The sequence below is a fragment of the Populus trichocarpa genome, chromosome 1 (genome assembly GCF_000002775.5).
Source record: "Populus trichocarpa isolate Nisqually-1 chromosome 1, P.trichocarpa_v4.1, whole genome shotgun sequence".
In the NCBI taxonomy this organism is placed as follows: Eukaryota; Viridiplantae; Streptophyta; class Magnoliopsida; order Malpighiales; family Salicaceae; genus Populus; species Populus trichocarpa.
In genome coordinates this window covers 13,462,658-13,490,012 of record NC_037285.2, presented here as the reverse complement: position 1 = coordinate 13,490,012, position 27,355 = coordinate 13,462,658, and the positions used below count along the sequence as shown (strand labels likewise).

General features: G+C 31.8%; 3 protein-coding genes across 6 annotated transcripts; 2 read left to right on the top strand and 1 right to left on the bottom strand.

Annotated features, from left to right (window-relative positions):
* The first annotated feature begins 5,371 nt into the window (after nucleotides 1–5,371).
* Nucleotides 5,372–11,255, top strand: LOC18094638 (choline-phosphate cytidylyltransferase 1). 3 transcript variants are annotated; one of them, XM_024593642.1, is made up of 8 exons: nucleotides 5,372–5,475; nucleotides 6,095–6,208; nucleotides 7,412–7,507; nucleotides 8,140–8,182; nucleotides 9,034–9,189; nucleotides 9,283–9,363; nucleotides 10,631–10,741; nucleotides 10,846–11,255. In XM_024593642.1, the coding sequence occupies exons 1-8, from the start codon at nucleotides 5,387–5,389 to the stop codon at nucleotides 10,978–10,980; spliced, it is 825 nt and encodes a 274-aa protein (XP_024449410.1). In that variant the 5' UTR covers nucleotides 5,372–5,386; the 3' UTR covers nucleotides 10,981–11,255. The 3 variants fall into 3 exon arrangements, with proteins under 3 accessions (XP_024449410.1, XP_024449411.1, XP_024449409.1); XM_024593641.2 differs by lacking the exon at nucleotides 5,372–5,475 and adding an exon at nucleotides 5,517–5,942; XM_024593643.2 differs by lacking the exons at nucleotides 5,372–5,475; nucleotides 9,034–9,189 and adding an exon at nucleotides 5,514–5,942.
* A 1,049-nt stretch (nucleotides 11,256–12,304) lies between these two features.
* On the bottom strand, nucleotides 12,305–13,347 carry LOC18094637 (RING-H2 finger protein ATL73). Its single transcript, XM_006368980.3, has one exon. The coding sequence runs from the start codon at nucleotides 12,952–12,954 to the stop codon at nucleotides 12,457–12,459; it is 498 nt and encodes a 165-aa protein (XP_006369042.1). The 5' UTR covers nucleotides 12,955–13,347; the 3' UTR covers nucleotides 12,305–12,456.
* A 7,227-nt stretch (nucleotides 13,348–20,574) lies between these two features.
* LOC18094636 (protein RGF1 INDUCIBLE TRANSCRIPTION FACTOR 1) lies at nucleotides 20,575–24,332 on the top strand. 2 transcript variants are annotated; one of them, XM_006368979.3, is made up of 5 exons: nucleotides 20,575–20,872; nucleotides 20,974–21,290; nucleotides 22,865–22,939; nucleotides 23,033–23,173; nucleotides 23,637–24,332. In XM_006368979.3, exons 2-5 carry the CDS (start codon nucleotides 21,105–21,107, stop codon nucleotides 23,964–23,966), a joined length of 732 nt encoding a protein of 243 aa, XP_006369041.1. In that variant the 5' UTR covers nucleotides 20,575–20,872; nucleotides 20,974–21,104; the 3' UTR covers nucleotides 23,967–24,332. The 2 variants fall into 2 exon arrangements, with proteins under 2 accessions (XP_006369041.1, XP_024437376.1); XM_024581608.2 differs by having other exon boundaries at nucleotides 20,577–21,290.
* Nucleotides 24,333–27,355: the final 3,023 nt, after the last annotated feature.

The window sequence follows — 27,355 nt, the reverse complement described above, 5'->3', positions numbered from 1 at the left end:
ATTTATACTAACCCAACTCTCTCTCTCTCTCTCTCTCTCTATACACACACACACACACACATGTATATATCATACGAGTTTCTTTTAATATTACTAAGCCTCATGGTTAACGTGTTAACCTTTGGGTCACATATTAATATTTATATATTTTTATAATAATAATTAAGTAAAAATTAAATAATGATATGCTTGGTTGAGATTAAATTTAAATAGATTTATAAGAAGATCATCAACAAGCATGGACAATTAAATGAAAAAATAAATCAATAAGTTCAAGACACAAAGCAAATGAAGACTTAGTTTTTAAGGATTCATTTTAGTACTTATTATGTAAATCTTTTATATCTTACTTGATAGCACAAATTAAAATGAATTCACACAAATCACATTGCATGCATTATAGGATTGATATGCTTATAGTCGGTTCAAGATTTACCATGCTTAAAATTGTTTAAACTAGATTTTAAGTTGAACTAGTCGGTTGCTTGACCATATCAAGTGAATTGGTCGGCCACTTATTCATTAGGGATGAATATATGAGAATTTGCAGGAACTGACCGACCGTTTGACTTGATCAATCTGAACCGGTTGACCATTTTAGTTGTCAGCAGAACAATAAGCTATAAAATGACTAATTTTTTACTAATATATATATATATATATATATATATATATATATAATTAAAAAATTAAAAATAGAATTTGAATATATATTATATACAAGCTATTTAAGAACAAAAACAACTTCAAATCATCAATCCTAAATCATACTTATATTTATGCATTAAAACCTTCATATTCTTACACAAAAGTATAAATTCTCACACTCACTACACTTAAACACCTTCATACATTCTAAGTGCTATTGAGTGAGCTATAGAGATATAAGTTTCAATTATATTATCTACTCTTTGAAAGAGTATTGTTACATTTCAAATAATTATAATCCTTCAAGAGTTTAAGTGAAAAACTCTTTATCATTAGTGAGGTACTTCATCAAGGTGAAAAATCTTGAAAATGGTATTTCTTCAAGTGGTGAAAAGGGCTTAGTGAGGATTCATCAAGGACACTGTAATATTTGGCTTGAATTAGTAAAGAATACAATACTCAAGATCAGTTTGGTACTTAAGGTATGGATGTAGACTTATCGAATCACGTTAAAAACCGAGTTTGCAATTTCTATCCTTATATTCTTTATTTTAAGCACTTTAATTATATTGTCGGTTAATTGTGTTTAATTGAGTTAATTGCAATATTCATTATTATTAGTGAAACATCTAATTCACCCTCGTAGATGTTATTGTTGCTTTAATCCTAGAATAACAATTGGTATCAGAGCTAAGTTCTCATTTATATAAGTTTGCTTAGACTTTGAATAGAATGACAAACACTAGTTTTAATATTCAAAATAAAGAATCATCAACCTTTAGGTCACTTTTCTTTGATGATAATGATTATAATGACTATGTCTATTGAAAAGCAAGGATGATTATATATATTCAATCTATTGATTATGATTTATGGCTATCTATTGAAAATGAACCTCACAAGCCTACTAAAATTAAAAATGATATAACGGTTCCTAAAGCCAGAAGTGATTATACCGATGGTGAAAAAAAAATGTTATCTATAGATGCTAAAGTTATAAGTACTTTGTATTATGCATTGAGTAGAAATGAATTCAATAGGATCACATCATACATGAATACTGGAGATATATGACATGCATTAAAGATAACACATAAAATAATGAATCAAGTAAATGAATAAAAAATTGACATGTTAGTGAATCAATATGAGTTATTTAAAATGCTTTCAAATGAATCCATAACTAGTATGTTTACTAGAATGACAACTATCACTAATAATTTGGATGATCTTGGTAGAATTTATACTAATGTTGATATCATGAGCAAAATTCCTAAGTCTTTGCCAAAGACTTAGGAAGCAAAAGTGATGGAAATCTGAGAAGCTAAGGACCTCACCAAACATCTAATGGAAGAACTCATCAGATCACTTATGACTCATGAAATCACCATGGAAAAACAAGAACTAGAAAAGAAGCCAAAAAAGAATTTGGTATTTAAAATCATACATCATGTTGATAGTGATTATGGTGATGATAAAGATGAAATGGAGGAGGACATTGCACTTATCACGAGACAATTCTAAAATTTCCTAAGAAAAAAGTAAGGAAACAAAAAGTTATTAAACTTCAAGAATGATGGAAATAAAGAAAAATATAGTAAGGAAGCATTTAGATGCTATAAGTGCAACAAGAAGAGACATATAAAGGTTGATTGCCCTCTCCTTCAAAATAAAAGGAAGAACCTTCATCACAACGAGCAATAAAAGAATTATGGAGTGATGACTCAGACTCTAGCTCAAGTGATGGTGGAGAGCATTTTGCAAACATGTATTTTATAGCAATTGAAAGTGATAATGAGGTAATTTCTTCGGATGATAAATCCGACCTATCTTATAATGAATTATATGATTTATTTGAGACATTGTATGATGAATACAAGAAGTTAGGTTCCAAGTATAACTTATTGAAAAAGAACTATACATGTTTACTTGTTAAGAAAGATACTTTTAAAAAATAAAACATGCATTGTAATTGATGATTGCATTAAGATGAACCAATTTAAAGAGGAAAACAAGGCTTTAAAGGAAAAGGTTGATAAGTTGAACACTACCTAGTTAAATTCACTTAAGGTTCTAAGATTTTAGAAATCATATTTGTTAGTTAAAGATGTGTTCTCATAAAAAAAAAGGTTTGGGCTATCAACCTAAAAAGAATTAAAAAAAATTAAAAAATTACTTTGTAAAGCCAAACAATCATATGACCCAAACTAAACATGTAATTATTGTAGAAGCATTAATCACTTGATTTATGTATCTCCTATGAAAAAGGACAAAGTTAATAATATGACTTGGATTCCAAAAAGAACAACCACTAACCACAAAGGACCTAAAAATATATGGGTACCAAAAACCTCATCTTGATTTTGTGTGCGTAGGAATCAAGGGAATATAGAAAGTGGTTTTTAGATAATGCTTGTTCAAGACACATGACCAGAGATGGTTCATTGTTCTTAAGCATTACCAAAATCAATTGTGGAATTCACCTTTGGAGACAACTTAAAAGGAAAGATCATTGAAGTTGGCAATATTAGAGGTAAGTCATTTCCCTCTATAAAAAAATTATTTCTTGTAAATAGTTTAAAATATAATTTGCTAAGTATTAGTCAATCGTGTGATAATGGCTACAAAATTATGTTTGACCATGTATGTTGCGTAATCCTTGAAAATGATAAAGTTGTAATTGTTAGTAATAGAAAAATAAATGTTTATAAGATTAAAATTGATGCATGCATGAGAATATAAAGTTATCTTGTTGCTAGCATTAATGATAGTTTTTTTTTTTACATAGAAGACCAGGTGATATAAACATGGAGATGACTAATAGATTGAAGGAGTGGAATAAAGTAGTTTTTGGGAACATCTTTTAGAGGAAAATAAAGGTTCTTGCCAGTTTTGGTTAGATCTAAAAGGTTATTGCTAAGGGTGGTAATAACCATTTGTACAAGTTAAAAAATGAGTTGACTAGTGAATATAATCAAAATCTTAACCAGGAGGAGATCTATTAGTACTAAAAATCAAGATGTCGATGGATTTCTTTTAGGGATAGGAATACTTCATTTTTTTCATACGAAGACTATGATGAAGAGACAAAAATACATGATTAGGGCTCTAAAGGATGAGACTAATCTATGGGTGTGAGATGAGGCCACCTTGAAAGATATAGCGGTGCAGTTTTACCAGAAACTATTCATATAAGAGGATGGAGTAGTTTAGTGAGATAGCTTACAAAGTATTTTTCCTGAGTAGATTTGGTTCAATTTGACATGAAATCTTTTAAGGCTCCAAGTCCGGATGGATATCAACCTTATTTCTATTGGTCTCAATGGTATATGGTGGGGCCGATAATGTGTAAGTTTATTAAGGATATTTTTTAGGGGACTTCAGAAGTAATAGATATCAACCACTCTTATATAGTTTTGATTTCAAAAGTTCCCACTCTATAATATTTGCACCCATTTAGACCAATTGGTTTATGCAATGTTAATTGCAAAATTTAGACTAAATTGCTGGTGAATCGGCTCAAACAATTGATGCCTTGATTAATTAATAAATTTCAGAGCAGTTGTGTGCCTGGTAGGCAGATTACGAATAACATTATGATTGCTCAGGAGGGTAATTACTCCATGCACAAGATGAAAAGGAGGAAAGGAGTCATGACTATTAAGGTTGATCTTGAAAAGGCATATGATAGGTTAAAGTGGGACTTCATTCAAGAAACGCTAATAGGGGCGAGATTACCTAAAATGTTTGTAGAGATTATCATGAAATGTATTAAAATAGCTTCACTAAGCATTTTATGGAATGATATTCCTTCGTCTAAGTTTCTTCCTTCAAGAGGAATTACACAAGGAGATCTGCTATATATCCCTGTATATTTTTGTTTTATACCTGGAAAAGCTTTCTTAAATGATAAGTAGAGAGGTGGAGATGGGTTCTCGGAAGCCTTTCAGAATGAGCAAAAGGGGTTAAAGTATTTCTCATTTATGTTTTGCAGATGACATAGTATTTGCAGAAGCTAGTGAAGATCAGATAGAAAGAATTATAACAGGATTAAATGAGTTTTGTGAGGTCTTAGGGTAGAAGATGAATGTAACTCCCTCATTGGCTAGAGTCATCAGCAGACGAAGTGGATTTAATGTCAATGAGAACTTGGGTAAATATTTGAGGGTTCATATGCTTCATCAAAGGATCACAAAACAAACATATAATTACTTGATTGAAGCCATGCAGAAGAGGTAAGTCAAACAACCTCTCTCGTTAGCTGGTGGGATAACACTCTACAAGCTAGTCCTCTCTTCTATTCCTCTGTATCCAATGCAGGCTACCATGCTCCCAAGTAGTATTTACCAGGAAATTGAGAAGATATGCAAGAGATTTATTTGAGGAATGAATGAGGGTAGGGATAAAATTCATCTCATTAATTGGAAGACTTTGTGTCACTCAAGAGAGGAAGATGTCTGGGGATCAAAGAGATGAGTTTGATTAATAAGGCTTTTATGATGAAAACAACATGGGGTATCATCGATCCATGATAAGGACAGTATTTGGGCAAGTGTCCTGGGAGGCAAGTCTATAAAATCTCAAGATCATGTTCCTCGTGTTAAAGCTAACGAGAAAGACTCGGCTTTGTGGAAAACATGGACCATATGCATTTATTCGATACCTTCCTTGCCCTGGAAAACATGGACCTTAGGGTTTGGACCGTTGTATTTGCTTAATAAATGCCTCATTAAAGTATATGATAAAGAGAACAATAGAAAAGCCTCGAAAGCGAAGCAAGGCGGCAGCGGGTACCAGTGGCCGAGAGACAAAATTCCTACCAAAAAAGTAAAATAGCTAACCCTTTAAAAATTAAAATCATGCTTCTTCTTCTTCTTCTTCTTTTCATTTGAGGGAAGGAATATTCTTTCGCGAACTCCCCATCGTCTCAAAAAGTCGTTAACCAATCGAATAAAATTAAAATAATAGTGCTAAAGAAGAAGAAGTTATGTCATGGAAGACAGCGCGAGATTCTGTGTGCGCTGCGCAGCGCTTAATTTCTGTTCAATTCTAAGCACCGCTAAAAAAATAAATTCTTTCCTTCTTTCCTTTACGAGAGAGAAGGCAAGGATAATCCCCGTTTAAAGAAGAAGAACAAGAAGAAAAATGGAGGAAGAGAAGGCAAAGAAGAGCTCGAGGACAGTAGAGGCAGCAGCAGAGGAGGAGAAGGAGAGGCCAGTTCGAGTATATGCAGACGGCATCTACGATCTCTTCCACTTTGGCCATGCCCGTTCTCTCGAGCAAGCCAAGAAACTGTATCTGAATTAATTAATTAATTATTATCACTCTCACAATCTCTCTCTCTCTCTCTTCTGTTTTAATTGAATTCAATTATTATTTTCTGTTTCAATTTAATTACATATGTTTTTTTTCCTTCAAAATAATAGTAATAGAAATAATTGGATAGGTTTCCAAATACGTATTTGGTGGTTGGATGCTGCAATGATGAGATGACTCACAGATATAAGGGTAAAACTGTGATGACTGATCAAGAACGCTACGAGTCTCTTCGCCATTGCAGGTACCTTAGCTTTTTATTCATCTTTTCAAATTTTTTTCTCTATTTCTTTGATTTCAAACAGGATTAAAATTCCGATGCATAACAAATCACCATAATTTTTTTTAAAAGGGTAGGTTTATGATTAAAGAGCCTGATTTTTGGGTTTTGAATAACAACCATCAAGGATGATCACTTGGCTGTAGTAGACATGCTTGCAATGCACCAGAGGCAGTGTCAAGTGATTGGAAAGGTGGAAACCAGTGTTTTAAGGATTGTTGAATGTCTTCCCATTCAAACCCATCAAATCCTAACAAATATTGCATGCTTCCAGAGCTTCTTGCCTTCCTACAACCATGGGTGAATTGCGTCAATTAGAGGCCTTTTTCTTTTGGTTCTTGGAAAATCTTTTACTGACCAAACATAGAAAAGTTTTACTCCACAAACTCATGCAAGTAAATGCAGTGAGAAAGGGTGTCCCGGCCTTTCACCACTATTAAATGCATAACACGTACACATGGCTTTGATAAGACCTTGTTCTGTGTTCGTTCCTCCAATATATTGTCAGTCTTATCTTCGTAAATACTGCAGCCTAAACAAAGGCCTTCACCTTACAGGGTAGGAGCCAATAGAACGATCCAAACCCTTCCCTTCCCTTTCCTTTCAAGGAATCTTACTGAATCAAATATTTTAATTAAGATCTTTTTTTCTTTTTTCTAAATAAAAAGAACCAATAACATCTATTCTCTTATTTAAATATCAAAACAAATGAAATTTCCAAAAAAGCTTTCCTTATCTGATGAGGTGTAGGAATTAGAATGATAAAACTGTTAAGAACTTTAACTGCCTCCTATAAAATTTAGGCCATGAGCTTAGATTGCTGGCATCAATTATTTTTCCACAAACTGAATTGCTTAGACTGCACACAAGATAACATACACATCGAAAAATTCTTCCCTTTGAAGAGTGCGGGGTTTTATCTCTGTTTGGTATTTCTGGTAGCAGATTGCATAATTATTAATTAAAAAAAAAAAAGTGATCAGGTTACTTCTTCGCTCATTTTATTTTCACAGTTTTAATTTGCTGCACTTGTTTCATACTGGGGAGCTTGTCTGTTGGAAAAACTTATTATTATTTTTTTTTTATCTTGGATATTAAATTTGAACGAGTAAATTTCTATCTAGGGATTAGGGTGCATGCAGCATTGATTGACGATAAATTTTGTAGGTGGGTTGACGAAGTTATCCCTGATGCGCCATGGGTTATCACACAAGAGTTTCTCGACAAGCATAGGATCGACTATGTGGCTCATGACTCTCTTCCGTAAGGTTAATCAGTCCAAATGGACTCATCTGCTTGTCATTCCAACAATTAAAAAAGATTCATGGAAACTGCATGCTTGTGTTTTTTGGGTCTTCCACTTCGGCTATTTGAAGAATAAGAAAATCATTGCTGAATTAGATGATATTTTGACTTTTAGTTGAATGATTTGTGAAACTGCATGGAAACTAAAATGTTCTGTATTTGTCTTTTGTATGAGCAAGTGCTGTGTTTGATGCCTTTCTACTTCTTTATTTTTTGGTGCAAAACATGTTCAAGACCTGCTTCTAATTAATTTACTGGCCATATTTGCAGTGGTTGTTATTTTGTATTCCTTCCATTTACCATCTAAGTTACAATAAGTATATTGTTGATTCTGTTACAACAAATTGTTGTCCACTTAACTTCACTATGTTCTTTACTACTTAATTTTTTCTCGTTTTTGCTCATTCGACATCTTGTTATTGGCAGTACTTCAATTTGGCATCCTGCTCCATAATATATGTTTTCACGTGTAGATGAATTAAAATCTCATCACCTATGTGTCTTTGCCTCCCTATTGCTCTTCCTTGAATTTTGAAGTTCCCCACGCTTTTTAATATGTTAATTGTTTTCTGTTTGCCCTAAAATTGTAGTTATGCTGATGCAAGTGGAGCCGGAAAGGATGTCTATGAATTTGTAAGTTTGGTGATAACTGAGTTTTGTTTTTCTCAAGCACTGGCTCACCTTGACTTGATGAAACCTTTCAATAAATGGTGATGAGAATAAAAATCTGCAATTCTATTCTATGTGGCTTATCATTCCTATCTGGCTCACTCTGTTACTTTGTAGCTTATATCTTCTCTTCCATCACCATGACTGATTCTTTTATGTGCCCTAATATTTTTTAAGCTCGTGCTACCATATCACCACTGCTACCTGTATTTTTCCACAGTCATGATGACCCTCTTTGCTCTCATATCCTCACACATAACAGGGAAGTATGCCTAAATTTGCTGGTTGATTGATTGTTGAGCGGCATATGATTATTAGTTTCATAAACTTTGGCATTACTTGCCTCAGTAAAGGCCAGTCCATTGTTTTTTCTCAGTTTTCTTGATTTAACTGTCTCATACATATGAAACCTTTTCACAAATGGCAATGGGAAAAAAAAAACTCCATTATTCTCCTTCAAATTCTATCCCTAACCGTAAAATGTTGCTATCAGGGGGGGTACCTTTTACCTCACTCAAACCATTGCTTCTTGACCTGTATCCTCTTTCAATTTCCTCAGTCACCATTACAAGGCTTTTCTTGAATGTTCATGACCAAGTAATTTGCTAATTTTCTGTTCATTGCTACCATAGTTTCTCATGGTTTTGATGACTTTTCATGTGCCGTGAACTCAATAGACAAAACATGATATACTCTAATGATTGACATAATTTTTTTGGATTTGGCAAATCATGATTACATAATAGACTCATCACTATCACAACGAAGTACGAATGGTTTCACTAGAATCCATTTCTGCAAAAATGTTCATACAGGTCAAGTCTGTTGGGAGATTTAAGGAAACAAAACGGACTGATGGGATCTCCACTTCTGATATTATAATGAGGATTGTTAAAGATTATAATGAGTATGTGATGCGTAATTTGGCACGTGGATATACAAGAAAAGATTTGGGTGTCAGTTATGTGAAGGTTCACTCTATTTGCAATTCTCTTTTTTGAGTTCCGGCCATTGTGTACTTTCCATAGAATTGATCTGTTTCATTCCCTATCCTCTTCCACTAGGAGAAGCGGCTGAGAGTTAACATGGGGCTTAAAAAGTTCCGTGAGAAGGTGAAGAAACAGCAAGAGATAGTTGGGGAAAAGGTATGTAAATTGTTTTCAAAGTTGCTAATACTTAGTTGTGAGCTTGCATGGCATGCGTGTTAACTATTTGTAGCATGTGAGATTTTGTGCTTCTTTGTTGGAAGGATAGGTACAACCTTGATAAACTAAGACTATTTTTCATGCCATGTTGTTTTCCCTCCCTTGTTTTGGATAGATGTAAATGTGTGCAGAACAAATAAAGAAAATCTAAATATTTTTTAGCACGTGCTGAAGAGTGGAAGCAGTAGAAGACAAAATAATTTTAGAAAGAACACCAAAATCTAGTCTGTCCTACAAACAGTAATTTTCAATAATTCTGTTGTAAGAATTGGTTTGAGTGCTTGTGTATAGACAGAATGGCTATGTGAATATAAAACTTTAAAATTTTCCTTTTCGTGCATCCTATATTGAAACACAGAAATTTCTCCTTTTATTTTGATTAGTTGCATAATCGAATGGTGTTGCGAATATAGGATAGCATATTGGGAATTAAGATGCCTTATGGATTCTTGCTCTATAATTCATTTTCTTCCTGACATTTCTTACTTCTGTAGTCAAGTAGTAAGTATGAATTTTGACAAATTAATTAAGGAGAGGGTAATTAGAAAGTAATCTGATTGCTCTCTCCAAACAGATTTTTTTTGCTTCACCTGTGCGCAAGGGTTCCTAACGTTAAGTTGCTTTGCCATTTAGAACTAATGTTTTAGTCCAAAAGTATCCGACTTCAATCTTTGCTCACTTTCCATCCCGCTGAGGTCTGATGTTCAAAATTAATTGTTGAAGCAGTTTGGTAATTTGGATTAAGATTAGACTATACAGTAGCCAGCTACTTTATTAAGCATGTACATATTGCTATTAAGATCAGTATTAGAAGTGTTTTGTAAGCAAAATCCTGTTATACTGAACCATCTGTTTATTACGCTGGCATACCTCTTGGAAACGCATGATGCAAGTTATTATTGTAAATGATGCCAGTTGGTCAGCAACTTCGGCCCTGGGAGCCAGACTCACTCACCCCTCACCTGCCCCCTATCCCTCTTTTAAGTTTTGCTTCTCCTAGGAAACACACCCTAGCTTTTCCAGTGGGGTGGTTTAGCTTAAAGATGAGGAGGCCTAGCCAATTGGTATTCTTGCGAGATGCTACCATTAAGTTTGTGCTCTACTTCTCATTCAGTAGAAGATAACTCGAAATCAATTATATGCATTATTACCACTTGGCAGATGTCCCATTATAATTGGATTGATATGTTCTGCTCTGATCCGGCAGATACAAGTAGTTGCTAAAACTGCCCGTGTGCATCGGAATGAGTGGGTGGAGAATGCTGATAGATTGGTTGCTGGATTTCTTGAAATGTTCGAAGAACGTTGTCATAAAATGGTCAGTCTTCCTTCCTGGCCTGAACTAAGTGGGTGGTGGTCTGTATGTGCATTTATCATCTCTCTTTCTATGCTCATGCCACGTTTGGTGTGCATTTCTATCAGGGAACAGCTATCAGAGAGCGAATTCAAGAGAAACTGACAAAGCGGCAGTTGATAGGTCTTATGTATGATAGATACGATGGTGATAGTGATGAGTACTACTACGATGATGACACTGGTGAAGAATACAGTGACTAGGACAAATTAAGAGCTTCTTTGTTTATTTTACTACTATTGATGGGCATTGATACTTAGTTATGGTGTTTTTGAAGAAGTAGGTAGACGATTTCAGCTTGGGAGATGAAACATTGATTGCAAAATGCGTGCAGTCCATAATTTGAGCTGGACCCTCCGTGTTAAACTAGGGTGCATTTAAACACGACACCCTTGTCTTCCTTTTTATTTTTCCAAAGCATCAAAATCTTGAACTTGATTTTGCATCTAAATGATAAAACATGGTTTTGAAACTAAAATGATGTTTTATTTCTTATGTTATAAATACCCGTCTATTAACAGACTATGGAGGAACTGTGAGCATTGCTCCGCTGCCACTGCCGCGGCTGCTGTTGCCACACCTCATTCAGATTTTACTTTCTTGGGATGTCTAAGCATTAAGAACATCATCAGCATGGATTGCACTGTTGGTCAATTGAAGCCAAGAAAGGTAGTGCCAGTGGTAACCTACCTCAATGTTTCAAATGATTTGCATTTTCACCACGTCCACAGAATCCTTTCATTCAAATTAGCAAGTGGAACTGAATGCGAGCAAAGTAGGTGGTGGAGATGGATTCCTTACACGTGCAACAACAAAATGATACTACATCAACACTCCACTAGACAAACAGAAGAAAAACAATCTGGTCCTTGTTGCCCTCTGCTGCTATAATTGCTTGCTTTATATTGTTCTATAGGCGTTGGTATCATAATATCGAAAGGCATCGTAATTGCACGTCCTTCACACATAGAAGGTGGAGGTAGTTTTCATGGTATCTTTTTCTGCAACAAATTGTCCAACCCAACTTCGAGATTGCATTTTCCTTCTTAAAATAATGAGTTTCAAATTTGACTCATTTGGGAAGTGATGCGCTTCGTTTGCTAATAGAAAGAAATATATGTGTGTGTGTGTGTGTGTGTGAAATTGGAAGGATGGGATATAGCGGATAAACATCTAATAAAGTTAAACAAATTAAGCACCTTTTAATTAGTTCCATCCTTGTTTGATGGCCATCATTTATATATTCTTAAAAATAAATAAATAAATAAAAATCAAATTTTTTTCAGTTTTTTCTTGTTATACGGCTCACATCTCTATCAAGACTAGATTTCTTTTCATTGAAATGGAGTGTTGTTATGAGGCCACAAGGTTGATAAGCGAATATCAAAGAAACAACACTTACTAATTTCTTACTAGAAACTAGATTAGAATGTAACTCAACTGGTGAGGGTTTGAGTTTACTCTTCAAAGATCCACAGTTCGAGTTCCATAAATTTCAGGGCCACTAGAGATTTATATGGTCGTTAACTTCAGGACCCATAAAATTAGTCGATGTATACTCAAACTGACCAAGACACCCATGTAAATTAAAAAAAAAACAAGGAAATAGGAGAAACATATAATATCAAATAAAAACACTTGCTCTGTAAAAAAAAAACATTTGCTCATTTCTTATTTGATTAGGCAGTGACTATCTGCTCTAGAGAAGGCACTGATTCATTGGACTTGAGCCTATGACGACAAGTAGGGCATGAAGAGTGAGAGAGCAGCCACTTGTCAATGCAATCGGCATGAAACCTATGGTTGCATTTAGGCAAGACCCTTATTTTATCACCGTCGGTGAAGTCCGCTAGGCAAATGGCACAACCTGAAGCTGATGATGGTGAACCTTGATGAGCATAAGTTGAAGTTGGCAAAGCTACCATTTCTTTCTTCTTTAAGCCAGAGTTCCGTCTACGAGAAGATATCCACTCTGCTGGTTCAGTTACTGCTCGTCTTGTGCACTGAAATACACATTGTAACATGGAATTGAGGCCCAAAGCACAAACCAAGGCACATATCATTGCAGCAACAATGACCATTACATTGAAATCCATGGTTGGTTCCTGGGATTGATCTTGACATGGAGGGGTGCTCATGGTGGGACTGAGTGTGGGAGATGGTGAAATTTGAGCCATGAAGAAGGGAATGAGAAGTTGGGGAAATTGAAAGGCAAGTATGGGGGATCGAAAGGGAGAAGGTAGAGAGGGGAAGGGCACACAGTAGGCGGTACATAACACACCAGGGAACAAGAGGCCTCAGTGGATGGTTGTGTTGAGATGATTGGTGAACTGTGGACATGGGTTATGCTTACTTGATAATCCACTGTCTTCCTTGCTTTTTGTAAATGCGCTTTCCCAGAGAGAAAAAGCATCTCTCCCTCACAAAGATTTTGCCCAATTCCTATTGGTTACTGTCAGCAAGTTGCAGCACACAACAAGTCTTGGAAAAAGTAGACAAGACTAATTCTCAGTAGGATCTTCACTAGGATAGATCAGTAGAAGCCAGCAAGCTTTTGCTTTAGATATTCTAGTGGCTGTCTTCGTTCTTCGAAAAAATTCAATACAAGTTATTGAAATTTTGATGGGGAAAAAAACAGATTCTTCTATATCTATAATTATTAGAACTTTATAAAAAAAAATTTAATTTATTATTTCTACAGCGTCTGTATATTATAAAAACAACTACTAATATTTCCTTTTGAATAAATAAATAAAAAGGAAAATACTACAAGATACACCAAAATGCCCAAAAAACCACCCAATCTTTTATATATATATATATATATATATATATATATATATATATAAAGATTATTACATATTGTTGATATAAACTTTTTGATTTTTTTTTTCTATTTGAATTTTTCTGTTGTTATTTGAATATTTGAATGTGAGAATTTTTAATTTTTTTATAAAGCATTTTTATAAGATTCCATCAAATAAATATTGGCGTGACCGTTAAATTAACATTAAATATAATAGAAAACATTTAAAACAATTTTATCTTTCTTTTATTGTTATAATAGGCTTATTTTCTTGATATTAAATTGTAGCCTGAAATGAATTACTATGTCCAAAATGTACTTAAAAATAAATATTAATTTGATGGATTTACAATATCATCACGAAAATCAAATTCTGTTACATGCTAACCAATTCAACTGTTTAATTATATCAAATATCGTGAGGTCGATTTTTATAAATTAAATTGTGGATAATTAATGTTTCCTTGATGCCACAGAAAAATATATAGATACTAATAGCATATATAGTATCTACCCTGTAACATTGTTTTTTTTTTTAATAGTACACTGGTAGCTAGGTGGCATGTGTTACGCTACAGGTTTATTTATTTTTTTTATAGTAAAAAAAATATCAAAATGATGCAAATATTTTTTAAAAACAAAAAAAAAATTAAAATTCTGGTCATTGAATTGGATAATGATAATAAACTCGGTTAATTTAATAATATAATTAAAAAATAAGAAATTGACAAAAAATAAAAAAGGAAAAAACAATAACGATTTAATGCAAAGGATGAACACTTTTCTATATTATAAAAATATATTTATAAAATATTCATAAAATATCTGAATGATCTTACTTGTACACTATTCATAAAACATCTGATCTCTAATTTTTTTAAACTGAAAAGAAAAAAGTTCAGGAAATGCTTATGTTTTTAAAGAAGCAAGAAAAATTTGATAACCGAGTTAAATCTTGATTAATTTAATAATATTATAAAAATATAAGGCAACAAAAAAATTAATAAAAAACAATGTTAAATAAAAGACAAAAAATAATCATGCAATGTTGCACATATTATAAATCTTATAAAAAAATAATTATTTTCAAAAAACAATTAATCTATATAAAATTAAAAAAACAAATCATAGCACTTGGCCCATGAAACTACGGCTCACGCGCGAGTCTTTTATTTTTTTAATCTCGTCATCCGCCTCAACCATTTCCAAAAAAAATGACATGTCGTCTGCTAGGCTCAAAATTCGGCCACTAGTGTGTTAGGAAAAAACAGGGTTCTTTTGTTTATCCACAAAATCATTCTCAACTCATTTTTGACCCAAAACACTTAGGAAACACCCTAAGAACCTTGTTAAACCAATCTATGGCCTCTAAAAACACAAAAAACCGGTCCAAAACCCAAAATCAACCTAAAACCCAAAACTCCTCCCAAGTCTAATTCTGTTTTTTAGGTGTTTTCATGGTAACAAAAAAATTAATAATTGTAACATCCCTCATCTTATGGAACCATTTAACACAAAGAACAACCGTTTTGGTGGTTGAAATCGACACCAACGATAATTTTCTCTGTCTACACCACAATTTAGCGCCTCCTCTCTCTCCTCCAATCAAAAAAAGACCGAAAAATAATGAAAATAAAGTTCGTTACCAAGATTTTTCTCTCCCTCTCTCTCTATGAGAACTTTTTGGCATGCCACCCTCAATGTATGAAAATTACTGGGACCGATAACCTAATATCTCAAAAAGATAGGGGATGAAAATGAACTTCAACGACAAACTTTAAATACACCCCTTATTCTTCCCACATTTTTTACTTTAGTTCTTTATTTTTCAATTCAACCCTCCCTCCTTAAAAAATATACAATCAGGAGCTAATTTAGGTTCCAAAGGGCTAAATCACATAAAATAAAAATTTAAAAACTAAATTAAATTTTTTAAAAAAGAACATTACTCCAGTTCACAATGTTTTGTGAGAGAGTGTAAACAAAAAAAGCCTAATCTCTTTCAATATTGTATAATAATTTAAGTTTTAGTCTTCATTTTTTTTAGGACATTACTTGCGGAGATATATAACATATATGGGTTTTGTTCCAAATTCTTTTTCAAATTTTATTTTATTAGTTTTGTCCCTTCGAAATAATCATTACATGTTAGTGTCATCATAAAAACCAATCATATCCTAAGTTTCAAGAAAGTTTCTCAAAGTTTAATGGAAAAAATCTTTATAACATATTTATTTTTGTGTTTTGAAAGTGTATTTGAAAAAAATTAATTTTTATTTTATTTTTTTGCTTTAAATTAATTATTTTGGTATTTTCAAATCATTGTAATGTGATAATATCAAAAATAATTTTTAAAAAAAATATTATTTTGATAAAAATTTAAACGAAAAGCACTTTGAAAAATAAATATTACCACAATATCAAATAAGCTCGAAATAAACAAACAATTCACAGGTCAACTGCTGGCATTTTTTGCTTGGTTATGTTAATTGCAAGATAATAATAATTATTAATTAATTAATTAAAAAAACACTAAAGGTGAAAGAGACATTATTGTAGCACAAGATTCATATTATTATTCATTAAAATAATGATTTTATAAAATTGGTCTTGGCTCAACAAAAAAAACCTTTCAACAAAATATTGGGGTAAGATGGTCTTTTCACCATAACACAATTATTTTATACAAATTATATGAGGTTAAATTGGTTATTTCATTTTTTTGCATAGTAAAAATATAATTTAACCCTAGAATAAAAAAAAAAAGATAATGCCTATTACTCATGGATGTTTTTGTTTTTAAAATTTTTTTAAAAAATAGTGTAATTTCTTTGATGCCCTTAAAGACAAAATCAACTTAACTCTCTCACAATGACTTTTTTTTTATCATTTTACATTGATTTTATTGTAGATTAGAAGGTTATTTAGCGGGGGTTTTCCTAATTAAAATATATTAAATATAATTAAAAAAAATTGTTGGTGTCTGTGTGGCACGCACTAGTGTGTGGAGAACCATTACAGCGTGTTGGGATGTCTAGCAACCAAACACCGCCTTCAGGGACGGCATTTAAAAGGTCTCGATGCCCCTGACCTGATGAGAAAAGGCATGTTTCAAGATTCATGATGGTTTGGCGCTAGCGACCATTTCTTCCCCCCCCCCCTTTCTCTCTCTCTCCACCAAGATTTTCGCGCTAGCGTCTTAAAAATTCAAGAACAGCCCTTTGATTTATTTTTTGTATCTTGATTAATTTATAAAATTTGTATGCCTTTTCAATTTCATCTTTCTCGAAAAAAATCATCTTTCAATTTGGTCCAAATTCTTTTTATTGTAATCTTTTTGTTTTAAATCATTTTTTAAATTGATTTTGTTTTACGATTTCACTCTCCTTTGATTTTTTTTTCTATCCAATTTAATCCTTATTCTTTTGATTGCCAATTTTTTTGCCTTGACAATTTTTTTAAATTGGTTCATAATTTTCATTGAACCTGAATCCAAAGTTTCACGAGTTGCTAATTTTTAGGATTTGACTAAGTTTAGGATGTTTGCCTGAGCATGCTAAGTGTTTTTTCCTTCGCCTAACCTAATTGTATTTTATTGTTTCATCATTTAATTTTTATTCAATTGAAGATTGGGTTCCTTTTGTTTTAGTTTTCTTTTCGTGGAATTTTTTGTTTGTCTTGAAAATGACCCGGTTATCTCGGGTCCTTTTTGTTTATCGTTATTTTTTGGGTTTTTTTTGCCTAATTCTTTAAAATTATTTTTTTTATCCCTTCCTTAGATATTTAAAATGATTTTTTAAAAAAAATTATAAGGTTAGAATTCTTTTCTTGTTTCATCCATTTTTATTTTTATTTTTATTTTTTTGAATTTAATTCTCATTCTTTTGATTACTATTTGTTTTATTTGAAATAAATAAAAAAATTAGGTTTTTTCACTTATTTTGAAAATGAACTAGGTTTTCTTGGGTTTTTTAATTGTTGGATTTACTTTGGTTAATCAAAATTAAATTGGTTAGGAATTGAGATTTTTGATTCAGCTCAAGTCTAGGATTTAGTGGATTGCAAATTTGAGACCTTTGTTTAGGTTTAAAAGGTTCACCCAAGTTTTCTCGGGTTTTTTTTTTCTCTTTTTTAAAACTGATATTTTTTTCAGTTTTATCATTATTGATTAAGCTTTTTTTTTTTTTTGTATTTGCCTTCTATATGATTTTTTTAACCATGTATTTTTTGTCGTTTCACTTTTTTTGTCCATATATCAGCCTTCTTTCCTCGATCATTTTTATGTCTCGAGTCACATTTTAAAAAAAAATAAAACACGTTTGTGTCATAAAATCACAAATGTTTTTCAATTTTGCCCTCTTCATTTTTTTTATCTTTCAAATCCACTCTCTATTCTTTTTATTGCTATTTGTTTTGTGTTGGATGATTTTTCAAATATTTTACAATTTCATCCTCCATGAGTTTTTTTCTATCAAATTTAATCCTCATTTTTTTGTAACTTTTTAAAATTGATATTTTTTTCATTTGATGAATTGAAAATTGATCTTCGTGTTTTTTTTCCCTTTCCTTTCAAGTGGTTCTTTTTTTTTTAATGTTTTTCTTTCTACGAAAGTATCTTAATCTTATGTCAATTATCACGAAATTTGTGAGTTGGCCCATTTTAACAAGGTTTTTTTTCTAGCTTTTTTTTTCACCCTTAAAAATTGGGTTTTTTATACTCCAAATAAGCTCATGTCGGGGATTTTTTTTTATCTTTTTTGTTATCATTTTTTGTCATTTTATTTATTTTTTTAATATTTTTTTATATTATTTAAATTACCAATTGGTTCGATGACTTGGGTTTTAAATATTTTTTCTTGGCATTTTTTTCATGCCAAAGAAATTCTTTACCTACTTGTGGCGAAGCGCGGTCCACAAATCTAGTAAAACACTAAAAGAAATGGTGTTTTCACTATGCACCACCTCACAAAAACACTATTCATTTTAATTGTGCCTTATGTATTTTTTTGTGTTTTTAATTTCATGAATCAACATTTGATTTTTTAGGCATTAGACTGCATGATTTGTTTCGAGTTGGTTTTAATGAGGTTATTCGAGCCTCATGAACTGCATCACGAGTTTGGCTGGTTAACCTGGTTTATTCAGGTTTTTTTTTGTTTTTTTAATTGATATTGTTTTTTCAATTTTATCCTTGAATATTTTATTGATTGAAAATTAGATTTCTTGATTTATTTGGTTTGCTTCCTATGAAGTTATCATGGTCTTATGAACCGAGACATGGTTTTGGCAATTTAACTCAAGTTATTTTTTTAGTCTTCTTTTAAAATTAATTTTTTTTTAAATCTCATTCTTTAACTTTGGGTTTATTGAAAATTATGTTTTATAATTTGTTTTCATTTGATTTCTATAGGGTTATTTCACCCTCATGACCTCAGTCATGAGTTTGGTAATTTAACTCGGGTTAACTTGAGTCGTGGGTTTGGTAGTTTAACCCAAGTTGACTTAGGTCATTTTTTTGTTTACTTTTTATGAGGTTATCTCGATCTCATGATATATTTTTTGGGTTTAACGAGTTAACTAGAGTTGACCCGTGATGTTTTTTTGTATTTTTTTTAATTTTTTTTTCAATTTCATCATTCACCATTGGGTTAATTGGAAATTGAGTTTTATTAGTTATTTTATTTTATTTTATTTTCTATGAGTTTATCATGGTCTCATGATTAGATTTCATAATTAGATATATATCCATAAATCTATGTGTTATTTTTGGTTATTTTTTAAAAAAATTAGATATTCATAAATTATCCATCAGGTTTCGGGTATCCAATTAGTATATATTATTTATTATTGTTTATTAATAGTTAATTTATATATTTAAAGTTTGAATATATATATATATATATATATATATATATATATATATATATATATATATATATATATATATTGGGTTAGTTTCAGGTAGGTTTCAAGTCGGGTTTGACAATATATATATCTTATCTATTATCCATCAAGTCCAAAAAATTAATTATTTATTCAAGTTGGATCAATATCCATTAGATTGAGATTAAATTATCATCTTAAATGTGCATACTTATAGAACCTTGCTAGGCCGGTGACCCACCGATATTTTTACCAAGATAATTTTTTTAAATTAAAAAAACCTCAAATATTGTTATTTTAATATTAAAAAAAAATTTAATTTACCTATTTATGAATTAACCCAGCCAATTCACAACTTGAACCAGGTCTTATAAAACTATGATAATGTGGGTAAGAATGGTGCGATTGGGGTTGGGTGCTCCCGCTTATGCTTGGAGCATTTGAATACAAGTTTTATTATAGGTATTATAAGGGTGATTATTTTTTGTTCGGTTTGGTTTTTAACTATAAAAACAACTAAACTAAAATTTTATAAAATATAAAAAATAAAACCAAAACCAAACCGAAACCAGTTCCAACCGACCGGTTTTGGTTCAGTTCGGTTATTTTATATTAAAAACCAAAACCCAACCGACCGGTTCTGGTTCTGTTTGGTTTGGTTTGGTTTAGTTTTGGTTCGGTTATTTTATATTAAAAACCAAAAACTATATTGTTTTTTGGGTTTTGTCTTTTACTTTCTAATGAGCTTAATTTCGGTTTTTTTTTATTTGGTTTTTTTAAAATATTCAGTTCGGTTTAGTTTTTTAATTTAGACTTACAAGATCAAAACTGAATCAAACTGAATATTCTTTTAAATATTCTAATGATTTTTTTAATGATTCGATTTTTTTTATTTTCTTTTTTTTTTTAATTTTTTTCCTCACCCTTGATGCACTAGGCAGAAGAAAAGAAGACAAGGTACAGATTGGTGGGCCGTCTTCCCGCCATCTACACCACTCCCCACCACACACCTCATCATCCTCCAATTTTCTCAATTTTTCTTTTTAGTTATTTTGATTCTCTTTCTAGCTTTCAGAAGACCTCAAATCTTTTACTGTAATTGGGGCATCTGATCTCTCTATAGCCAATTTTCTCTTTGACTAGTGACTCAGCCCTAAAAGGACACATCCTCCCTCTCTCAGAAACACACAAGCACTCACACACTCTCTCTCCTATGCACAGTACCCAAACACATCTCAAAAAGTTTTTAACTTTTGTGAATTCCCCTCATTTTATCTCCCTCCTCTCTCTCGCTCTAGCTAGAAACGACAATAATTCTGGAAGCTGCTGAATTTAAATAGAGGAGAAGATATGCACACACCTATACCACTTACATTTCATTTCACAGTGAGCTACTAGAATCATGTGTAGGTTTTCTCCAAGAATTTGAAGGGAGCTCTTTATATGTATTTTAATTAAAATTTCTCTACTCATCTTTATTTTTTTTTGTTGTTTTGTTTTTATCAAGATCATCAGTCTCCATATTGAATTACAAGTTCCAAAAAAGGTAGAGCTAGAGGTGGTGAGGAGAAAAGGTACTATTATAATAATCATAATCATAATACATCATCAAGAAGTAGAAATGGAGGTGGTGATGAAATGATGATGATGAGTAATAGTATGAAGCCTGCATGGCTTGAAGGATTGATGGCAGAGACATTCTTTGGAGGTTGTGGGGTCCACGAGAATCGCAGAAAGAATGAGAAGAACGTCTTTTGCTTGCTCTGTTGCCTTAGTATCTGCCCTCACTGCCTTCCTTCTCATCGCTCTCATCCCCTCCTCCAGGTACACAATTTATTACTTCTTCTCCATAGCTAGCTATCAGAATTCCTTGTATATATCTATATGCATGTCTTTCTTACACATATAATTGTACCTTTTACTCTAAATCTGAACTTTTTTAGGGCTTTGATTTCCTTTTGAGAAAAAACATATCCTTGATTCCTCGGTGGGTATTTAAAATTTCTTCTGTTATTTCTCTTCACTTTTTTTTTTTTGGTCCTGATTTTTTTCATGTGAAAGTGGAATCTTCTCTGTGTTTATAATTTCCTTACACAGTCAATTACACCCATGTGATTCACATACAATTTTGAACTATCCTTTTTACCAGTTGTATTTTTCTAACTTTTGCACAGTTTTTCTTGACTTGCCACCTTGAATTACTTGAGTCTTCTTTTGAACCATACTCGCCCTGGATTATTTGATGGGTTCTTGAGAATTTTTTGAAAGCAATTCAGAAATCTTAAAATTCTTTTTAGGTGTCATGTTTCTTCTCCCTTACATGAAATCTGGGTTTGAAGTTTTGTATTGTATACGTACAATTGTGGACTTTTCTTTATCTACTAAATTTGTTTTCAAAGAACTTCATAGATTTTCTTTTGAATATTATTGGCATGTCTTTCTATTTTCTATTTCTCATTATTTAGTTATTGTTCATATTCCCATGTATGTAGTTCATCTCTCTCTCTCACTCCCCCCCCCCCCCCCCCTCCATACATGTACATATAAAAAATCTTCTGAAACCAACCAGCTAAAAGTTTTAGAATAAAAACAAGCTAGCTAAAAATCCAGGTCAATTTCCTTTTTGTAGGTCTAGCACATTGAGCAAATTGAACATTTATTTTAATTTCTTTTCGGAAATTTTCTTTCTTTTGTATGATTCCACCAATGGATGTCGTCCATGAATCCAAGATCCTCTTAAGCGTATTTCCTTTCTATCAAGATTTTCCTAAGATTGATTATGTAATTAAACTTTACCTTATTTATTTTAGTTTTGATGATGTTCCATAAATGGATTGTCTTGTCTCCCTTGATTCCCACCTTTCTGATTTGGTTTGTTTCCCATATGTGGAAGATTTCTTTTCTATCCATTTCCTCTGCAAAGCTTCCTCACCTGTTGCTTTCAAGAAAGCGAAAGTTTGACCATATTTTTTACTGTTCATTTTCTTGTTCGTTATATTATTTATATATATTTCTAGAATAAAAAACCCAAGTTCATAATTTATTCTCTGCTCAACTCATTTACTATTTTACTTAGCTATTCGTTTTTTCTTATGAGGAAAGAGGTTTCACCTAGAATTTAAGTTGGTAATGGTGGGTGGGGTAAAAGCTTACATCACTTTCATGAAATAATTACAGTTATCTACCCCAAGATGCCCATTGCCTTCCCAACATTATCCTGTGCTTCATCAATTATAGTTCGTATAGGCACTCGTTGTTAGTGATCTTTGACTCCATGCGTAGAATTCAATATAAAGGGCTTAATTGGATGACAATATAGTGGCTAATTAATTCCTATCTATTAATAAGCTTTAGATGGAACTAATTATTGGCGTAATTAGATACCATGCATGTAACAGGTAAGGAGATACGTTTACCATGATGTGGTTCGCTTGGGGGATCTTGAGAAGCTCATTGACTGTTCTTATATTCAGGTAATTATAAATCTTGAAGATAATCCAGCGATCTTTAGGTTGAAAAAGAGAAGAGAGAGATTATGATATCAGCTGTTCTTATTTGTTTGACAGCCCTATACAATAAACAATGCCAAGGTGATATTTCTGAATCAGAGACCACAGTCAAGGTCTTGTAAGGGTTCAGCCAACAATTGCTTCACTTGTGACAGGATACTCCAAGACCCATTCCACTTCTGTTCTCTCTCGTGCAAGGTCCATTTTAATTTCTTTGATTAGTTAGTTTTAATCTTGCGGGTTTTCCCAAGTTTGTAAATGTATATACACTATAAAGGTCTTTTTTCTATGACAGGAGTTTTTTTTTTTGAAAAGGGTTTTTTGAAAAGGGAGTAATTACTACATTGATTTGGTTGCACTAGGAATGCCAAAAAGGGAGTAGTTGGGGCCTGGGGGTGATCTTAACTAAACTCTCTCTCTCTCTCTCTCCCCCCCTCTAAGTGGATGTGCTTTCAGCTTCCCTGTTAGGTTTGTGGGTTTTAGCTGTCTCCTGTAGAATTATCCAGATTATAGCACTTTGTTTCTTGGGAGTTGCAGCAAGTAAATTTTACTACCTCTATAGTATACGTTCATTTATGTCGCGTTTCCCTTTTTATGTTTTTTTTCCTTCTCTCTTTTGACCTTCATGCTCATCGACTTAGAAAAGGTACACACAATGCAGGTTAATCACCTGGTGGATCAGGGGGAGGATCTCTCTGCTATTCTCTACAGGATTGATGAATCTGATTTTGCATTTTCCCAATTTGAGGGATTGAGGATGGACAGCTCCGAGATTATCGATGATGAAGGTCAAATCACCCCGAGCTCCATTCTTGAGAACCCATTACAATACAGAGGATCATCGTGCTCCAGTGACATCATGGGCAGCTCAGGAACTGCACATGAACCCGAGGTCCTGAAAAAGAAGGAAAAAAATGGCTTCCTTCAGGGGAATTTCTTCTCCTTGAGCAGCAGGCGAAAGGGATCTCCTCACAGGGCTCCTCTCTCTTAAATTAGACAAAAAAAAAAAAGGGTTCATAACTATCTGGAATGCTATGGTACTAAAGTTGGTCATGGTATTAAACCAATCAGTATAGCTAGCTAGCAAGGCTTAGGCAATTGCATGGAATGTTTACTTAGGAATTTACCTCCATGTTTTTTTTTTTGGTAATCGTTTTTAGGGTAGGAATTTGCCTGGGCATTCCATTGCTGACTTTAGGTGGTTGTAGAGAGACTGGATTTCTATCTGAAATCTAGGCGAGCTACGCTCTCCACCCCACCAATTTTGCATCCATGTAATGGAATCTGTACGTATACATTTATATACATGTATGCTGATTCCATATATTGTATCCGATTGTGATTTTCTTACTTTTCATATCTTCATTATCACTGCACGCGATGGTTTTTTTTTTTTTTTTTTTTTTTTTTGAGATAGAACTTGATCAAAGTCATGGATAATCAAGGAACGGGATTGGTGTCGCGGTTTGTGGACAATATTTTATATAAAAAGTGATGTTTAGATTTTAAAATAGAATCAGAAAAATAACATAAAAAATTATTCATAATAAATTCATAACCATGTTAATTAAGGATAAGTCAAGCTTGAATATCTCACTAAACTCGTGACTTAGATCATATGATTGAAATAACCCAATAAAAAAATAAAAAGGATTATAAAGTTTTTTTTTTTAAAAAAAAAACTTGAGTTAACTTTCAAGTTATTAGATCTAAAGTATCCAATCTGGAAAAATCATGAAATTCAATTATTAATCAATCATGTATTGAATGATAAAATTGAAAAGAGAATTTCAATTATACAAAAGAATTTTAAAAATAACAATTAAAAAATAAGGATAAAAATAAATTTATATACTAATCGAATGGTGAAATTAAAAAAAAAACAATTCAATAAAAGAACAAAAAGATAAGGATTAAAATTGACATAAAAATGTTTTTAATTAAAGGGTAAAATTTAAAAGAATAATAACTTTTATAAAAGAGCCAAAAAAATTAAAAATCAAAATAATAATAATCAAATTAAAAAACATAATACCTTCAATTTGAATTGAAAGGTGAAATTGAAAATCAATAAAGTTTTTATAAAAATACCAAGGCACGTAAAAAAATAGAAATAAAAAAAAATAAGAACCAAATTAAAAAATATAATATTTAATAAATTAGAATTCAATTACAAAATTAAAAATAAATAAACTTTTTACAAAAAATCCACAAGTGACAAATCATACCACTATTTATAAAGTGATTTTTTATTATGCAATTAAGATGGTTATTTGATTGTAGATAAGAAAATATTTATTTTTTTTAGATCAATTTAAAAATAATAAATGAACCATAAAAAAAAAGACTTGAATGCTTTTAAAATTCAGTGTAAAGCTTTCAGATAAAGGGGGGGAAAATCAGTGCTTCAAGGTATGGAAGGGTTTTAGGTTATTTTGATTTGGGAATATATAGTGCTCCGATGTTTTTTAAATTTTGAGAAAATGAAGTACGAAAATGATTTAAAAGAAAAACAAATAAAACATTTTTGGACACTAGCTAGCAAAATAGTAGTATAGTACAATTCTCGGGGTGAGGTACGCAAAGGGCGCATGTTAGAGGCAGAACAGGAGGTCATCTCATGCGTGATTCGTACGAGAGGGGGGGGGGGGCAGCCAGTGGATGATTTTGGTACTGTTGAATTTCAAGTTTCTAACAGACAAAAAGACGGTGTGAGGACAAAAAAAAACACGACACCTACTAACACCTACCGCAACCCCTAAACTAATCAACAAGTAGTATTGTTGTCTTTTTTTAATAGGTAGTAGGAGGTTATTTTTTAAAATATTTTTTATTTATAAATATATTAAAATAATATTGTTTAAATTTTAAAAATTATTTTTAATATTTTTAAATTAAAATAATTTTAAAAAATAAAATAAAATTCAATTTTTTAAAAAAATATTTTTAAAATACAAAAACAAACAACTCTATCCAAGTTTTTTTTTTTTGGTTACCCATACTTGTTATCCTACTAAGGGAACGTTTGGGAACGCGGTTCAACTCTCATTCCTAAAAAATTTGAAATTTTTTTTGTTAAAATTTAATATGGTTTGTACGTTTTGGATCGTTTTGATGTGCTGATGTCAAAAATAATTTTTAAAAAATAAAAAAAAATCATTGGCATGCATTTTAACACGAAAAGTTATTTGAAAAACATCTGCAACTACACTGCCAAACAAGCTCTAATTCTACAGCCTATCGCACCCCCGCCTCATTCATTCAATGCATACACCTATATATTCAATCCATTATATCTTTCAGTATTGTCTCACAAAGATTTAATTCAAGGTATGGGTTAAAGATTCAATTCTAGTTAATTTGAGTCACTCGAATTTAATTTTTTTAATATTAAAGTGACTCATTTAATATATATATATATATATAAAAGTCAAAACAAGTTTTATTCACACACAACTTCATTATGAATTGATGTATCAATCAAATTAAATCAAATTTGATTTACTTATAACCCGAATCAGTCAGGAATCAGGCCAAGAGATTATTTGATTGACCAGTAAGTATAACTAGGTTTAGAATGTATTTAAGATTGCAGTAGTAATAGTGTCATAGTATTTTTTATTTAAAAATATATTAAAATTAAAAAAATTAAAAATATATTTTTAATATTAATATATTAAAAACACATTTATGGTTTGCATCGTATTTCCAAAGTAAAATTTCTGCATCGTATTTCCAACGTAAAATTAAGAGGAGTGTTGTTTTGATGATGTTTATCTAAAGATTCAGCCATAAAATTAGAAGCAAGGGTTAATTCAGTCCCCAAAAAATTAGAAGTAAGATGGGGTGAGGGCATATGGCCTCCCCTTCCCTGTCACCGCTCCCCAGTTACTACACCTCCATGCAGACAGCAAAATTATTTCCTGACCAAATTAACTGTGTCACGAAGAAAACATTGCATGTACATTTCAAATTTTGTCGCAACGAGTGGACTCCTGCATCCTTTTCATCTCTGATTTTACTTTGTCCATTGAAGATTGCAGATTGTGGGTTGAATTCAAGAGAATGCTTTTTTAATTTAATCATTAAATAAATGAAGAGTTAAGATTCAAACTTCAGATCACTTAATTAATTAATCAAACTAATATTATGTATTGTTAATTCAGATCCTAACAGTTCATGCCTATCTTGTTAACATTTTTTTTTAATGATAAGAGTATTTTTATTTCTAGACCGACTTACAAGTTAATCAATATTAATTTTTTTAAAACGATTTCAAGGATATATTTCTCATATCAGGATGGTGTATTTAAAAAATATTCAATTTTTTAAATGTTATATATATATATATATACACACGAGATATTTTTGAAATCACAT

Excerpts from the sequence above, each read along its gene's own strand:
- LOC18094638 (XM_024593641.2), top strand. The coding sequence starts at position 5,794 with ATGGAGGAAGAGAAGGCAAAGAAGAGCTCGAGGACAGTAGAGGCAGCA. Across the intron at positions 7,508-8,139 it reads GTGGCTCATGACTCTCTTCC|TTATGCTGATGCAAGTGGAG; the intron begins GTAAGGTTAATC and ends CTAAAATTGTAG. Across the intron at positions 9,364-10,630 it reads AAGAGATAGTTGGGGAAAAG|ATACAAGTAGTTGCTAAAAC; the intron begins GTATGTAAATTG and ends CTGATCCGGCAG.
- LOC18094637 (XM_006368980.3), bottom strand. The coding sequence starts at position 12,954 with ATGGCTCAAATTTCACCATCTCCCACACTCAGTCCCACCATGAGCACC.
- LOC18094636 (XM_006368979.3), top strand. The coding sequence starts at position 21,105 with ATGATGATGATGAGTAATAGTATGAAGCCTGCATGGCTTGAAGGATTG. Across the intron at positions 21,291-22,864 it reads GCTCTCATCCCCTCCTCCAG|GTAAGGAGATACGTTTACCA; the intron begins GTACACAATTTA and ends TGCATGTAACAG. Across the intron at positions 23,174-23,636 it reads TCTGTTCTCTCTCGTGCAAG|GTTAATCACCTGGTGGATCA; the intron begins GTCCATTTTAAT and ends CACACAATGCAG.